This window comes from Somniosus microcephalus, chromosome 11, assembly GCF_052327205.1.
Source record: "Somniosus microcephalus isolate GS21.2 chromosome 11, FLI_Smic_1.0, whole genome shotgun sequence".
NCBI lineage: Eukaryota > Metazoa > Chordata > Chondrichthyes > Squaliformes > Somniosidae > Somniosus > Somniosus microcephalus.
In genome coordinates, this window is record NC_140997.1 from 233,210,717 (window position 1) to 233,228,263 (window position 17,547).

The window sequence follows — 17,547 nt, forward strand, 5'->3', positions numbered from 1 at the left end:
AGTACTGCCCCTCCGACAGTGCGGCGCTCCCTCAGTACTGCCCCTTCGACAGTGCGGCGCTCCCTCAGCACTGCCCCTCCGACAGTGCGGCGCTCCCTCAGTACTGCACCTCAGACAGTGCGGTGCTCCCTCAGTACTGCCCCTCTGACAGTGCAGCGCTCCCTCAGTACTGCCCCTCCGACAGTGCGGCACTCCCTCAGTAGTGCCCCTCCGACAGTGTGGCGCTCCCTCAGTACTGCCCCTCCGACAGTGCGGCGCTCCCTCGGTACTGCCCCTCCGACAGTGTGGCGCTCCCTCAGTACTGCCCCTCCGACAGTGCAGCATTCCCTCAGTACTGCCCCTCCGACAGTGCGGCGCTCCCTCAGTACTGCCCCTCCGACAGTGCGGCGCTCCCTCAGTACTGCCCCTCCGACAGTGCGGCGCTCCCTCAGTACTGCCCCTCCGACAGTGCGGCGCTCCCTCAGTACTGCACCTCAGACAGTGCGGCGCTCCCTCAGTACTGCCCCTCCGACAGTGCAGACTCCCTCAGTACTGCCCCTCCGACAGTGCAGCGCTCCCTCAGTACTGCCCCTCCGACAGTGCGGCGCTCCCTCAGTACTGCCCCTCCGACAGTGCGGCGCTCCCTCAGTACTGCCCCTCCGACAGTGCAGCATTCTCTCAGTACTGCCCCTCCGACAGTGCAGCGCTCCCTCAGTACTGCCCCTCCGACAGTGCAGTACTCCCTCAGTACTGCCCCTCCGACAGTGCAGCGCTCCCTCAGTACTGACCCTCCGACAGTGCAGCACTCCCTCAGTACTGCCCCTCCGACAGTGCGGCGCTCCCTCAGTACTGCCCCTCCGACAGTGCGGCGCTCCCTCAGGACTGCCCCTCCGACAGTGCGGCATTCCCTCAGTACTGCCCCTCCGACAGTGCGGCGCTCCCTCAGTACTGCCCCTTCGACAGTGCGGCGCTCCCTCAGTACTGCCCCTTCGACAGTGCGGCGCTCCCTCAGTACTGCCCCTCCGACAGTGCAGCGCTCCCTCAGTACTGCCCCTCCGACAGTGCAGCGCTCCCTCAGTACTGCCCCTCCGACAGTGCGGCGCTCCCTCAGTACTGCCCCTTCGACAGTGCGGCGCTCCCTCAGTACTGCCCCTCTGACAGTGCAGCGCTCCCTCAGTACTGCCCCTCCGACAGTGCGGCACTCCCTCAGTAGTGCCCCTCCGACAGTGCAGACTCCCTCAGCACTGCCCCTCCGACAGTGCAGCGCTCCCTCAGTACAGCCCCTCCGACAGTGCGGCGCTCCCTCGGTACTGCCCCTCCGACAGTGCGGCACTCCCTCAGTACTGCCCCTCCGACAGTGCGGCGCTCCCTCAGTACTGCCCCTCCGACAGTGCGGCATTCCCTCAGTACTGCCCCTCCGACAGTGCGGCGCTCCCTCAGTACTGCCCCTCCGACAGTGCGGCGCTCCCTCAGTACTGCCCCTCCGACAGTGCGGCGCTCCCTCAGTACTGCCCCTGCGACAGTGCGGCGCTCCCTCAGTACTGCCCCTCCGACAGTGCGGCGCTCCCTCAGGACTGCCCCTCCGACAGTGCGGCGCTCCTTCAGTACTGCACCTCAGACAGTGCGGCGCTCCCTCAGTACTGCCCCTCCGACAGTGCGGCGCTCCCTCAGTACTGCCCCTCCGACAGTGCTGCGCTCCCTCAGTACTGCCCCTCCGACAGTGCGGCGCTGCCTCAGTACTGCCCCTCCGACAGTGCGGCGCTCCCTCAGTACTGCCCCTCCGACAGTGCGGCGCTCCCTCAGTACTGCCCCTCCGACAGTGCGGCGCTCCCTCAGTACTGCCCCTCCGACAGTGCGGCGCTCCCTCAGTACTGCCCCTCCGACAGTGCGGCGCTCCCTCAGTACTGCCCCTCCGACAGTGCGGCGCTCCCTCAGTACTGCCCCTCCGACAGTGCGGCGCTCCCTCAGTACTGCCCCTCCGACAGTGCGGCGCTCTCTCAGTACTGCCCCTTCGAAAGTGCGGCGCTCCCTCAGTACTGCCCCTCCGACAGTGCGGCGCTCCCTCAGTACTGCACCTCAGACAGTGCGGCGCTCCCTCAGTACTGCCCCTCTGACAGTGCAGCGCTCCCTCAGTACTGCCCCTCCGACAGTGCGGCACTCCCTCAGTAGTGCCCCTCCGACAGTGCAGACTCCCTCAGCACTGCCCCTCCGACAGTGCAGCGCTCCCTCAGTACTGCCCCTCCGACAGTGCGGCGCTCCCTCGGTACTGCCCCTCCGACAGTGCGGCACTCCCTCAGTACTGCCCCTCCGACAGTGCGGCGCTCCCTCGGTACTGCCCCTCCGACAGTGCAGCATTCCCTCAGTACTGCCCCTCCGACAGTGCGGCGCTCCCTCAGTACTGCCCCTCCGACAGTGCAGCATTCCCTCAGTACTGACCCTCCGACACTGCGGCGCTCCCTCAGTACTGCCCCTCCGACAGTGCGGCGCTCCCTCAGTACTGCCCCTCCGACAGTGCAGCATTCCCTCAGTACTGCCCCTCCGACAGTGCAGCGCTCCCTCAGTACTGCCCCTCCGACAGTGCAGCGCTCCCTCAGTACTGCCCCTCCGACAGTGCAGCGCTCCCTCAGTACTGCCCCTCCGACAGTGCGGCGCTCCCTCAGTACTGCCCCTTCGACAGTGCGGCGCTCCCTCAGCACTGCCCCTCCGACAGTGCGGCGCTCCCTCAGTACTGCACCTCAGACAGTGCGGCGCTCCCTCAGTACTGCCCCTCTGACAGTGCAGCGCTCCCTCAGTACTGCCCCTCCGACAGTGCGGCACTCCCTCAGTAGTGCCCCTCCGACAGTGCAGACTCCCTCAGCACTGCCCCTCCGACAGTGCAGCGCTCCCTCAGTACTGCCCCTCCGACAGTGCGGCGCTCCCTCGCTACTGCCCCTCCGACAGTGTGGCGCTCCCTCAGTACTGCCCCTCCGACAGTGCAGCATTCCCTCAGTACTGCCCCTCCGACAGTGCGGCGCTCCCTGAGTACTGCCCCTCCGACAGTGCGGCGCTCCCTCAGTACTGCCCCTCCGACAGCGCGGCGCTCCCTCAGTACTGCCCCTCCGACAGTGCGGCGCTCCCTCAGTACTGCACCTCAGACAGTGCGGCGCTCCCTCAGTACTGCCCCTCCGACAGTGCAGACTCCCTCAGTACTGCCCCTCCGACAGTGCAGCGCTCCCTCAGTACTGCCCCTCCGACAGTGCGGCGCTCCCTCAGTACTGCCCCTCCGACAGTGCGGCGCTCCCTCAGTACTGCCCCTCCGACAGTGCAGCATTCTCTCAGTACTGCCCCTCCGACAGTGCAGCGCTCCCTCAGTACTGCCCCTCCGACAGTGCAGCACTCCCTCAGTACTGCCCCTCCGACAGTGTAGCGCTCCCTCAGTACTGACCCTCCGACAGTGCAGCACTCCCTCAGTACTGCCCCTCCGACAGTGCGGCGCTCCCTCAGTACTGCCCCTCCGACAGTGCGGCGCTCCCTCAGTACTGCCCCTCCGACAGTGCGGCGCTCCCTCAGTACTGCCCCTCCGACAGTGCGGCGCTCCCTCAGTACTGACCCTCCCAGCAGGGTAAATCTAAACGTGGGTGAGAGACGGGAGCGCACATTCCAGAGGGGTTCGCGGGTTGGAGATGGGTTTTAATATCTGTAGCTCAATTGTGCGTTTCCTGCTGGGATCGTGGGATGATGAGGTCAGAAAGTCCAATCTGCTCGTACCCATGTGCTTGAAGAAAGCGCTGCTGATCCCCGCCAGCAGCGAGAGTGTGATCAGGTCTCCCAGGCTTGCTGCGATTGGAGTGGCGACATTGTCCGGGTTTATGCCAACCTTCCTTGATCCAATGATCACCCCAATCATCACCAGGCCTAGAGAGAGAGAGAAGAGGACCGTCATTTCTCCAGCACCTTGCACCACCTCAGGACGTCCCAAAGTGCTTTACAGCCAATGAAGTACTTTTTGAAGTGTAGTCACTGTTGGAATGTAGGAAACGCGGCAGCCAATTTGCACACAGCAAGCTCCCACAAACAGCAATGTGATAATGACGAGATCATCTGGTTTAGTGACGTTGGTTGAGGAATAAATATTGGCCCCAGGACACCGGGGAGAACTCCCCTGCTCTCTTTGAAATAGTGGCTGTGGGATCTTCTACATCCACCTGAGAGCAGACGGGGCCTCGGTTTAAACGTCTCATCCGAAAGACGGCACCTCCGACAGTGCAGCACTCCCTCAGTACTGCACTGGAGTGTCAGCCTAGATTATGTGGAACTTGAACCCACGACCTTCTGAGTCAGAGGTGAGAGTGCTGCCCACTGAGTCACGCCTGATTCTACGGAAAATAGCAACAGAGGAAACACTGGATGAAACAATAGTCAATCTAGTTCGCCTTCTACCATCCAGGTAATCACACAATACAAAGAGTTGTTGACATATGGACATTAGTAGCAGGAGGGGGCCATTCAGCCCCTCGAGTCTGTTCTGCCATTTAATTAAATCCTGGTTGATTTGTATCTTAACTCCATTTACCCGCCTTTGCTCTGTATCCCTCGATCCCCTAACCAAAAAAATCTATCAATCTCAGTCCTGAATTTTCCAATTGACCCCCAGCCTCAACAGTATTTTTGGGGGAGAGAGTTCCAGATTTCCACCACCCTTTGTGTGAAGAAGTGCTTCCTGACATCACCCCTGAGCGGCCTGGCTCTAATTTTAAGTTCTGCCCCCTTGTTCTGGACTCCCCCCACCAGAGGAAATCTCTCTCCCTTCCCCCACCCTGTCTACAGTCCCAGGTGTGAAGGACTAGTTTTCCCGGCACCTTCTGATCTTGGCAGCTGGGGAACGATTGAACTGAAAGAGCCAGGATGTGCCAGGGAGGAAAAGCTTTCACTGGGAGCCAGGTTTGAGCATCAGACCAGCAAAACCCCCGCAGCGAGGGCCGCGCTCCCCCGGCCCTGTGACCTGATTCCAGGGCCTCAGTCTTGCACTCTGAGACAAGCTGAGATTGTTCACATCTGTTTCGGGGGGTACGGGCTGGGGAGGGGTATGGGCGGGGAGGGGGGTACGGGCTGGGAGGGGTACGGGCGGGGGGAGGGGTACGGGCTGGGTGGGGTACGGGCTGGGGTGGGGTACTGGCTGGGGAGGGGTACGGGCAGGGAGGGGTACGGGCTGGGGTGGGGTACGGGCGGGGTGGGGGGTACGGCTGGGAAGGGTATGGGCGGGGAGGGGGTACGGGCTGGGAAGGGTATGGGCGGGGAGGGGGTACGGCGGGGAGGGGGGTACTGCTGGGGAGGGGTACAGGCAGGGAGGGGTACGGGCTGGGGAGGGGTACGGGCAGGGAGGGGTATGGGCTGGGGTGGGGTACGGGCAGGGAGGGGTACGGGCTGGGGAGGGGCACGGGCAGGGAGGGGTATGGGCTGGGGTGGGGTACTGGCTGGGGAGGGGTACGGGCAGGGAGGGGTACGGGCTGGGGTGGGGTACGGGCGGGGTGGGGGGTACGGGCTGGGAAGGGTATGGGCGGGGAGGGGGTACGGCGGGGAGGGGGGTACGGGCTGGGGAGGGGTACGGGCGGGGGAGGGGTACTGGCTGGGGGAGGGGTACGGGCAGGGAGGGGTACGGGCAGGGAGGGGTACGGGCTGGGTGGGGTACGGGCGGGGTGGGGGGTACGGGCTGGGAAGGGGTATGGACGGGGAGGGGGGTACGGGGCGGGGAGGGGGGGTACCCGCTGGGGGGGGGTACGGGCGGGGAGGGGTACTGGCTGGGGAGGGGTACGGGCAGGAGGGGTACGGGCTGGGAGGGGTAACGGGCAGGGAGGGGTATGGGCTGGGGTGGGGTACGGCGGGGTGGGGGGTACGGGCTGGGAAGGGTATGGGCAGGAGGGGGGTACGGGGCGGGGAGGGGGGTACGGGCTGGGGGGGGTACGGGCTGGGGAGGGGGGTACGGGCTGGGGGGGGGTACGGCGGGGAGGGGTACTGGCTGGGGAGGGGTACGGGCAGGGAGGGGTACGGGCTGGGGTGGGGTACGGCGGGGTGGGGGGTACGGGCTGGGAAGGGTATGGGCGGGGAGGGGGTACGGGCGGGGAGGGGGGTACGGGCTGGGGAGGGGTACGGGCGGGGAGGGGTACTGGCTGGGGAGGGGTACGGGCAGGGAGGGGTACGGGCTGGGGAGGGGTACGGGCAGGGAGGGGTATGGGCTGGGGTGGGGTACGGGCTGGGAAGGGAGGTTATTCTGGGGTTTAGAGGCCGGGCCCCAATCTCAGGCCAGGCCCCTGGTGCTCCTGGTCCAGCGTGTGGGGGCGTCAGAAAGGGGTGAAGCCCTCCACAGTCGAATAACCTAGTGTGGCTCAGCATCTCAGCTCAGATGTGAAAGCTGGCTGCTGAGGCGAGGTTCCAGACCACACTGGGTGTTGCAGGAGACATCCACCGACTAGGAGTAAAGCGACTCCGGGAGCTGAGGGCAGTGAGTGTTGGTGAACAGCGAGACGGCAGTTCAGTGGCTCAACACCACCATCCTGTGGCAGCAACAGGAACTGCAGCTGCACAGACAATGTCTGAGGATCCCAGACTCCCAGCACAACACAATGGGCCGAACGGCCTCCTCCTGTGCTGTAAGATTCTATGATTCTACGATCTGACTGATGCATTAAACAACATGAACAATCTCAGCTTGTCTCAGAGTGCAAGACTGAGGCCCTGGAATCAGGTCACAGGGCTGGGGGAGCGCGGCCCTCGCTGCGGGGGTTTGCTGGTCTGATGCTCAAACCTGGCTCCAGTGAAAGCTTTTCCTCCCTGGCACATCCTGGCGCTTTCAGTTCAATCGTTCCCCAGCTGCCAAGATCAGAAGGTGCCGGGAAAACTAGTCCTTCACACCTGGGACTGTAGACAGGGTGGGGGAAGAGAGAGGGAGCGAGAGAGGGGGGGGAGAGCGAGAGAGAGGGGGGAGCGAGAGAGAGGGGGAGCGACAGAGGGGGGGAGTGAGAGAGAGGGGGGAGCGAGAGAGAGGGGGGAGCGAGAGAGGGGGGAGCGAGAGGGGGGGGAGCGAGAGAGAGGGGGGAGCGAGAGAGGGGGAGCGAGAGAGAGGGGGGGAGCGAGAGAGAGGGGGGGAGCGAGAGGGGGGGAGAGCGAGAGAGGGGGGGAGAGCGAGAGAGAGGGGGGGAGCGAGAGAGGGGGGAGAGGGAGAGAGGGGGGGGGAGAGCGAGAGAGGGTGGGGAGCGAGAGAGGGGGGGGAGAGCGAGAGGGGGGGAGCGAGAGAGAGGGGGGAGCGACAGAGAGGGGGAGCGAGAGGGGGGGGGAGCGACAGAGAGGGGGAGCGAGATGGGGGGGGGGAGCGAGAGGGGGGGGAGCGAGAGAGAGGGGGGAGCGAGAGAGGGGGGAGCGAGAGAGAGGGGGGAGCGAGAGAGAGGGGGAGCGAGAGAGAGGGGGAGCGAGAGAGGGGGGGAGAGCGAGAGAGGGGGGAGCGAGAGAGAGGGGGAACGAGAGAGGGGGGGAGAGCGAGGGGGGGAGCGAGAGAGGGGGGGGAGAGCGAGAGAGGGGGGGAGCGAGAGAGAGGGGGGAGCGAGGGGGGGAGAGCGAGGGGGGGGAGCGAGAGAGGGGGGGAGCGGAGAGAGATGGGGGAGCGAGAGAGGGGGGAGAGCGAGAGAGGGGGGAGCGACAGAGAGGGGGAGCGAGAGGGGGGGGGAGCGAGAGAGGGGGGAGAGCGAGAGAGGAGGGGGGGGAGCGAGAGAGAGGGGGGGAGCGAGAGAGGGGGGGAGAGCGAGAGAGGGGAGAGCGAGAGAGGGGGGGAGCGAGAGAGGGGGGAGCGAGAGAGAGGGGGGAGCGAGAGAGAGGGGGGAGCGAGAGAGAGGGGGGAGTGAGAGAGGGGGGGAGAGCCGAGAGAGGGGGGGAGAGCGAGAGAGAGGGGGGGAGCGAGAGAGAGGGGAGCGAGAGAGAGGGGGAGCGAGAGAGAGGGGGAGCGAGACGGAGAGAGACGGAGAGGGAGGGAGAGACGGAGAGGGAGAGGGAGAGGGAGAGGGAGAGGGAGGAGGGGAGAGAGGGAGAGAGAGGGAGAGAGAGAGAGAGGGAGGGAGGGAGAGAGAGGGAGGGAGGGAGGGAGAGGGAGGGAGAGAGAGAGAGAGAGCGAGAGAGAGAGAGGGAGAGAGAGGGAGAGGGAGGGGAGAGGGAGAGAGGGAGGGAGAGAGAGAGAGAGAGGGAGAGAGAGAGGGAGGGAGAGAGAGGGAGAGAGAGAGAGAGAGGGAGAGAGAGAGAGCGAGAGAGAGAGAGGGAGAGAGAGGGAGAGGGAGGGGGAGAGGAGAGAGGGAGGGAGAGAGAGAGAGAGAGGGAGAGAGAGAGGGAGGGAGAGAGAGGGAGAGAGAGAGAGAGAGGTGAGAGAGAGAGAGAGAGGGAGAGAGAGAGAGAGGGAGAGAGAGGGAGGGGGGGAGTGGAGGTCGGTACCTAGGGTGAGTGCGGCGATGAAGGCGGTGATGGTGCTGCTCGCACAGAGTACGGCCGCTTGATCCAGATCGATCCGTCCGCTGGAGAATGAACCCAGAAGGACAGCGGCGACAGCAGCAAGAAAACCAACCACGGTGGCCTGGATCTGCAGCAAACACAGAGTGAACACACGGCACACGGGACATGGAACACGGGTACAGACACATACAGAGACACAGGGTGAGGAGGAGGGTGAGTGAGGAGGGTGAGGGAGGAGAGGGAGGGGGGCGAGGGAGGGGGCGAGGGAGGAGGAGAGTGAGGGAGGGAGGAGAACAAGTGAGAGAGGGAGGAGGACAAGTGAGGGAGGGAGGAGGATGAGGGAGGGAGGAGGACGAGGGAGGGAGGGGGCGAGGGAGGGAGGAGTGCGAGGGGGGAGGGCGAGGGAGGTGGAGGGCGAGGGAGGTGGAGGGCGAGGGAGGTGGAGGGCGAGGGAAGGGGAGGGCGAGGGAAGGGGAGGGCGAGGGAAGGGGAGGGCGAGGGAGGTGGGCGAGGGAGGAGGGGGGCGAGGGAGGAGGAGAGTGAGGGAGGGAGGAGGGCGAGGGAGGGAGGAGGGCGAGGGAGGGAGGAGGGCGAGGGAGGGAGGAGGGCGAGTGAGGGAGGAGGGCGAGGGAGGAGAAGGGCGAGGGAGGGAGGAGGGCGAGGGAGGGAGGAGGGCGAGGGAGGGAGGAGGGTGAGTGAGGTAGGAGGGCGAGGGAGGAGGGCGAGGGAGGAGGAGGGTGAGGGAAGGGGAGGGCGAGGGAAGGGGAGGGCGAGGGAGGTGGGCGAGGGAGGAGGGGGGCGAGGGAGGAGGGAGGAGGGCGAGGGAGGGTGAGTGAGGGAGGAGGGCGAGGGAGGAGGAGGGCGAGGGAGGGAGGAGGGCGAGGGAGGAGGAGGGTGAGGGAGGAGGGCGAGGGAGGAGGAGGGTGAGGGAGGAGGGTGAGGGAGGGAGGAGGGCGAGGGAGGGAGGAGGGTGAGTGAGGGAGGAGGGCGAGGGAGGAGGAGGGCGAGGGAGGGGGGAGGGCGAGGGAGGATGGAGGGCGAGGGAGGAGGAGGGCGAGGGAGGAGGAGAGTGAGGGAGGTGGTTTTACACTTTACCTGAATCAAAGCCAAGTTACTTGTCACTAATGTCCACTTCTCTGTGGGATCATCCAGTTTACCCATGTTGGCCTGGGGGAGAAACAACAATCTGTTACCCAGAGAATGTCACAACACACAGTGGCAGTAAAAGGGCAGCAGGTGATGCATTTTGGTAGGAAGAACGAGGAGAGGCAATATAAACTAAAGGGTACAATCCTAAAGGGGGTGCAGGAACAGAGAGACCTGGGGGTATATGTGCACAAATCATTGAAGGTGGCAGGGCAGGTTGAGAAAGCGGTTAAAAAACATACAGGATCCTGGGCTTCATAAATAGAGGTATAGAGTACAAAAGCAAGGAGGTTATGATGAACCTTTATAAAACACTGGTTCGGCCCCAACTGGAGTATTTTGTCCAATTCTGGGCACCGCACTTTATGAAGGATGTGAAGGCCTTAGAGAGGGTGCAGAGGAGATTTACCAGAATGATTCCAGGGATGAGGGACTTCAGTTCTGTGGGTAGACTGGAGAAGCTGGGGTTGTTCTCCTTGGAGCAGAGAAGGTTGAGAAGATTTAATATATTGGCCTTGGAGGGAGTGAAGGTACATTTACCAGAATGATACCTGGACTCTAAGGGTTAAATTACGAGGAGAGATTAGGGTTGTATTCCCTGGAATTTAGAAGGTTAAGGGGTGATGTGATCGAAGTTTTCAGGATATTAAGGGGAACAGACAGGGTCGATAGAGAGAAACTATTTCCGCTGGTTGGGGATTCTAGGACTAGGGGGCAGAGTCTAAAAATTAGAGCCAGACCTTTCAGGAGTGAAATTAGGAAACACTTCTACACACAAAGGGTGGTAGAAGTTTGGAACTCAATTGGGTCAATTGTTAATTTTAAATCGGAGATTGATAGATTTTTGTTAACCAAAGGTATTAAGGTATATGGGCCAAAGGCGGGTATGTGGAGTTAGGTCGCAGATCAGTCATGATCTCATTGAATGGCGGAACAGGCTCGAGGGGCCGAATGGCCTCCTCCTGTGCCATATCATCCTATGAGGTTAGTTTGCATGGACCAAGTGTGGAGAAAAATCACAAACGCTGGGAAATGTAAAGCTGGAACAGATGTGAAAGAAAGAGACCGGTTAACATAATAAGTGGGAGCCTTGCGGAGCAGGGGGGAATTCAACGAGTGAGGTATTGGGCCCTACAGACAGGAACCTCCCAAATTTAGAAGAATGTGAGGTGATCTCACTGAAACATAAGATTCTGAGGGGGATTGACAGGGTAGATGCTGAGAGGCTGTTTCCCCCTGGCTGGAGAGTCTAGAACCAGGGGGCATAGTCTCAGGAGAAGGGGTTGGCCATTTAAGACTGGCCTATTCCTGCTCCTATTTCTTATGCTCTTATATTTTGTGTTGTTTTAATTTTCTTTGCGCACTTTTGTTTGTTGGGAGGTGGGAACAAAGGCTGGACTGACCGTCATGAATCATCCATTCGGGCAATGACGTGTCTGCTGGCTTTCCAAGTGGCCGTGGGATTGGGTTGGGAAGGCGGAGCGTCAAGAGGATTGACATGTTGGCCGACCAATGGGGGTGGGCGGTTGGCGGTCATGTGATGAAACCTCCTGGATGACGTCCAATCCACAGTTGGCGACGCCCAACCAGGGGCCGATTGGCAAGGCCTGCCAATGTAGACACTTGGGGCTCGAATTTCCAAGCCCCGTGGAGGCGTGTGGGGGGTGAAAATTGCAGAATCGGGGGGCACGAACCCATCCCGCCTCCATGCCCGTTTCCCAGGAGGCGGGTACCCAACCCGCGCTGGGAGCCGCCTCCCCGAGGCGGGAAGGGGATTAGTGCCAATTAACTGCCTGTTAACAGGTAGTTAACAGGCAGTTTTTAGCCTAATCCCTATTTTTAGCCCTGAAGTGTGCGATTCCCGACGGCTCCAAACCACGCCAAGTTAGCGAGTCGGACCGTCGGGCTGAAGGGCTTGGAGGGGTCGAGATGTCCGGTGTTCAGGTGAATGATGGGTGCATGAGTGCAGAGGTAAGTGTGTTTGGTGTGTGTAAAGTGTTTAAAGAAGTTTTACTTACCTTTACTTACTAATGCAGGCTTCCTTCCTTCAGGTCTCGGGAGTCCCTCATCTCACCGGCACAGAAAGCAGAATGGCCGCGAGCTGTCAAAAGTTGCAGCATTCAGCTTTCTGTTCTGGAGAGATTTCTAACTGAGTCTGTGGAGAAGGACTCAAGTTAGAAGTCAGATTGTCAGTGTTTGACAGCTTCACAGAGCTGTCAAACACTGATATTTCATCTGTCAAAAGCTCTTGACAGGTGAAATGTCAATCCCTGACATCACCTGTAACCGGGTGTCCCTTAATTGGCCTGCTGAGCTCACTGGGCGGGCTTAACAATGTCAATCAAGGGAAAATCGCGTGGGTTGGCCACAAATCAATGGAGGCGGGACTACAACCCAAAAAGTGGGAGACCTGCCTCCATCACGCCCCCATTGACAAAATCCAGCCCTTGGTGCGCGAGTGACGCTGACATTGACTTTTTTTATTATCACAAAGGCGCACCAAACTCAAATCGTAGATCTCACTCCCGAATCAAACGGGCGTTACTCACGGCTGTCGACAGTCTGGATGCTAGGGTCATCTCCAGGTTGCCTTTGAGGCCGACCAGCGCAGGAACCAGGATGAACACCTCGGTAATGGTCTTGAACACCGCCCAGTGCTGGGGAGACGGAGGAAAGGACAAGAGAGTTTCAGTAATGAACCACGCGAAAAGCACAAAGGCCTCGAAATGTTATGTGTAATTTGAGACATGACCTGTGGTACGTGTAGGATTACACAGTATTTCCAGCACAGAATCAGGCCCTTCAGCCCAACAGGTCCATGTGCGGTGTTTATGCTCCACACGACCCGTGCAGCTCACTTGGGAGGAACAGGTGACTCTGGACCTCTGGTTCCCCAAAGCTCTCCCCCACCGGGGGTTTTCCTCACCTCGTGTCTGGGTCTGTTGGAGACTCATTGATCGAGATTGATCGCTGTGATTGGTCAACAATTCCATTATTGTTGGATCATGGGATTACCGGGATGGGAGAAGGTTTGATGGACCCTGGTCTTTTTCATCTAGCAATTTCTAGGTTCCTCTGAAATCATACTGCATGAGATTGGTAATGAACACCTCACCATATTTCTAAGGAATTCTGTTCACCATTTTAATGAAATAAGAAAGACTTACATTTCTATAGCGCCTTTCATGACCTCAGGGCGTCCCAAAGCGCTCGCCAATTAAATATTTTTTGAAGTGTACTCACTGTTGAAATGTAGGAAACGCGGCAGTCAATTTGCGCACAGCAAGCTCCCACAAACAGCAATGAGATAATGACCAGATAATCTGTTTTAGTGACGTTGGTTGAGGGATTAATATTGACCAGGACACCGGGGAGAACTCACCCCCTGTTCTTCTTCAAAATACAGGAAACTCTCATTTAAACGGCACCTAAATATCCAGAATTCTCTATTAACCGGCAAAATTCTCACTCAGAAAACAACACCTCAATAACCGGCAATGTTGCCGAGTCCGAGTCTCCCGCGGTGGCCGAGTTAGTCAGTGGGCGTAGTTCTCCAAACTGCCACTACTCGGCTTCTTGGCGCTGTCGGGAGTCGGAACACCTCAATAACAGGAGTCTGACTCTCCCGCGCCGCCGGTAGTCTCTTCCAATCCGCCATTTTACAGGGGTACTGTGTGTCTCCCACGCTGCTGGTAGTCATTGCATTGCATTACCCTCAACTGGCAGTACTGTACTTAATCAAGCATCTTCCACCATCCATTTAACACAACATTCTGTAGGTGAGTACCCAATTACTGTATACTGCACATTTCTTGATTTTTAAATTTTTCTTTCTTAAAAATAGTCTCAGTAGATAATCCTCTCTGTAATCCGGAATTTTTGATCAACCGGCAACACACCGGTCCCGTCGGTGCCGGATACCAAAGAGTTTCCTGTAGTGGCTATTAATGCTGGGGATCCATTGGAGGTTTCGAGACTGAGATCGAGAGGTTTCTGTTGGGTATCAAGGGATATGGAGCAAAGGCGGGTAAATGGAGCTGAGGTGCCGACCAGCCATGAGCAGGAGCGGAGCAGGATAAAGGAGGCACCAGTGAGGAGGTAGAGAACGACCAGCGAAAACCACAACAAAAGCAACTACTGCAAAACAGCTAGAGTGACGTCACAACCAGGGAAGGAGCTGATTGGTGAGTAGCTGGTAAGTGTTTCTAGTTAATAGTCTATTAAGTAAAGGCATGGCAGGGCAGCTCAGTCCCGTGAATTGCACATCCTGTGCCATGTGGGAAGTCCTGGACGCATCCCGTGTCCTGGGCGACCACGTGTGCGGGAAGTGTCATCAGCTGGAGGAGCTCGAGCTCCGGGTTTCGGAGTTTGAGCAGCAGCTGGCGTCACTGCGGTGCATCCGTGAGGCTGAGAGCTACGTGGATAGCACGTTTCAGGAGGTGGTCACCCCGCAGCTTAAGAGTGCGCAGGCAGAGAGGGAATGGGTGACCACTAGACAGAAGAGGAGGGCCAGGCAGGTAGGGCAGAAATCTGCTGAGTGCATCTCATTCGCTAACCAGTTTTTAGTCCTGAGTACTGGTGAGGGCGATGGTTCCTCTGGGGAGTGCAGCCAGAGTCAAGTCCACGGCACCACGGGTGGCTCAGCTGCACGGGGGGGGGGGGGGGAGGAAAAAGAGTGGAAGAGCAATAGTGGTAGGGGATTCGATAGTTAGGGGAGCAGACAGGCGTTTCTGTGGCCGCAGACGTGACTCCAGGATGGTATGTTGCCTCCCTGGTGCCAGGGTCAAGGATGTCACTGAGCGGCTGCAGGACACTCTGAGGGGGGAGGGTGAACAGCCAGAGGTCATGGTCCATAATGGTACCAACGACATAGGCAGAAAGAGGGATGAGGTCCTGCAGTAAGAGTTTAGGGAGCTAGGAAAGAGATTAAAAAGCAGGACCTCAAAAGGTAGTAATCTCCAGATTACTCCCGGTACCACATGCTAGTGAGTACAGAAATAGGAGGAGAGAGCAGATGAATGTGTGGCTGGAGAGATGGTGCAGGAGGGAGGGCTTTAGATTCCTGAGACATTGGGACTGGTTCTGGGGGAGGTGGGACCTGTACAGGCCGGACGGGTTGCACCTCAACAGGACCGGGACCAATATCCTCGCGGGGGGGTTTGCTAGTGCTGTTGGGGAGGTTTTAAACTAGCTTGGTAGGGGGATTGGAACCTGAGAGTGGATTCAGAAGGGAGGGAAGCAAAGCTGGAAATGGAAGGCAGAAAATTAGTGAGCGAGTTTAGAAAGCAGAGGAAACAAAGGCTAGAAAATAGACAACAGGGGAGTTTGGCCGTGCTAAATAGGTGACAAGGAGTCTCGAGGGAATAAAGCAGATGAGCTGAGGGCACAGATAGACACGTGGGAGTGTGATATTATAGCTATTACTGAGACATGGCTGAAAGAAGGGCAGGAATGGCAGCTCAACATTCCTGGTTACAGGGTTTTCAGACGAGATAGAGAGGGGGATAAAAAAGGAGGGGGGCTAGCGGTGTTGGTTAAAGAAACAATTACAGCGGTGAGGAGGGAGGGTATCTTAGAAGGATCATCAAATGAGGCCGTATGGGTTGAACTGAAAAACAAGAAAGGGGCAATCACACTGCTGGGAGTGGACTACAGACCCCCAAACAGTCAGAGGGGGATAGAAGAGCAAATATGTAGGCAAATTTCTGAGACGTGCAAAAATCGGGCAGTAATAGTCGGGGATTTCAACTTCCCTAATATTAACTGGGATAAAAGTAGTGTGAAAAGGTATAGAGGGAGCAGAATTCTTAAAATGCATTCAGGAGAACTTATTTAGCCAGTACGTAGCGAGCCCAACAAGAGAGGGCGCGGTTCTGGACCTGGTTTTAGGGAATGAAGCTGGGCAGGTGGAAAGGGTATCAGTGGGAGAGCATTTTGGTGTTAGTGATCATAATTCAGTTCGATTTAGAGTAGTTATGAAAAAGGACAAAGATAGACCAGGACTAAAAGTTCTCAATTGGGGAAAGGCCAATTTTACTAAGCTGAGAGGTGATTTAGCCAAAGTGGACTGGAGACAGAAACTTGAAGGTAAATCAGTGTCAGAGCAGTGGGAGGTATTCAAGGAGGAGGTAGTGAGGGTTCAGAGCAAGTATGTTCCCTTGAAGAAAAAGGGTGGGACTAACAAATCTAGAGCCCCCTGGATGTCAAGGGGCGCACAGGGTAGGATTAGGCAAAAAAGGGAAGCTTATGTCAGATACCGAGAGCTCAATACTGCAGAAAGCCGAGAGGAGTATAGAAAGTGCAGGGGTGAAATTAAAAAGGAAATTCGGAAAGCAAAGAGAGGGAATGAAAAAATATTGGCAAGTAAAATCAAGGATTATACTCGCTAGAGTTTAGAAGAATGAGAGGGGATCTCATTGAAACTTATAAAATTCTAACAGGACTGGACAGACTGGATGCAGGAAGGATGTTCCCGATGGTCGGGGAGTCCAGAACCAGGGGCACAGTCTAAGGATAAGGGGTAAGCCATTTAGGACAGAGATGAGGAGGAATTTCTTCACCCAGAGAGTGGTGAACCTGTGGAATTCTCTACCACAGAAAGCAGTTGAGGCCAATTCATTAAATATATTCAAGAAGGAGTTAGATATATTTCTTAAGGCTAAAGGGATCAAGGGATATGGGGAGAAGGCAGGGACCGGGTACTGAATTTGGATGATCAGCCATGATCTCATTGAATGGCGGAGCAGGCTCGAGGGGCCGAATGGCCTACTCCTGCTCCTAGCTTCACAGAATCACAGAAACCCCACAGTGCAGATAGAGGCCATTTCGGCCCATCTTCTGTGTATCTCAGTCCTAAATGGCTTACACCTTATCTTTAGACTATGACCCCTGGTTCTGGACTCCCCGGCCATCGGGAACATCCTTCCTGCATCTAGTCTGTCTAGTCCTGTTAGAATTTTATAAGTTTCAATGAGATCCCCTCTCATTCTTCTAAACTCCAGCGAGTATAAGCCCAATCGACCCAATCTCTCCTCATACGTCATTCCTGCCATCCCAGGTATCAGTCTGGTGAATCTTCGCTGCACTCCCTCCATGGCAAGAACATCCTTCCTCAGGTAAGGCGACCAAAACTGCACACAATACTCAAGGTGCGGCCTCACCAAGGCCCTGTACAACTGCAGCAAGACATCCTTGCTCCTGTACTCGAATCCTCTCACTATGAAGGTCAACATACCATTTGCCTTCTTAACCGCCTGCTGCACCTGCTGCTTACCTTCAGCGACTGGTGCACAAGGACACCCAGGTCTCATTGCACTTCCCCTTCTCCCAATCTATTGTCGTTCAGATAATAATCTGTCTTCCTGTTTTTGCCACCAAAGTGGATAACCTCGCATTTATCCACATTATACTGCATCTGCCCAATCACCCAGCCTGTCCAAATCATACTGGAGTTTCTCTGCATCCTCCTCACAGCACACACGCCCACCCAGCTTTGAGTCATCTGCAAACTTGGAGATATTGAGCCAGAAATTAGGATCGGGTGCTTGCCGCGCGTGCAAGCCCCCGATGAGCACTCACCCGGCGCGCCGACATCTGAAGCTGGGCCTGCTTGCATTTCCTGTCACTGGCCCGGTTCAGATGTCGGTGCGATGTGCTTACCTGATCCAGCGGCGTAGTTAGTGCGATGTGCCGGCTGGGATCAGGTGAGCACTGTGCAGCCAATCAGGGGAGGGGAAACTCATTCATGAGTTTGATAGTAAAGACTGTCAAACTCATGAAAAGTACGGGCGCCCAAAAGACTAGTTTAACTTTAATTAAAATTTTAAAAAGCATCCCAATAATTAAATAAACTATAAATAACTTTAAAAAATTATTTAAAACAATTAATAACATTTTTGAAATTTTTTTTTTTTTTACGAATTCGGGTCTAAAAATAAACTTACCTTACTGTACAGT

General features: G+C 57.7%; 1 protein-coding gene across 1 annotated transcript in view; it reads right to left on the reverse strand.

The window, feature by feature from the left end:
• The window catches only part of slc41a3 (solute carrier family 41 member 3), an 88,436-nt gene that overhangs the window by 36,461 nt on the left and 34,428 nt on the right, over positions 1-17,547 (reverse strand). The window contains exons 3-6 of the mRNA XM_086002130.1: positions 12,141-12,248; positions 9,541-9,612; positions 8,428-8,572; positions 3,727-3,873 (exon numbers count right to left, since the gene is read on the reverse strand). Coding sequence (XP_085858256.1) covers positions 3,727-3,873; positions 8,428-8,572; positions 9,541-9,612; positions 12,141-12,248 — 472 coding nt within the window. The remainder of the gene's footprint in view (positions 1-3,726; positions 3,874-8,427; positions 8,573-9,540; positions 9,613-12,140; positions 12,249-17,547) is intronic.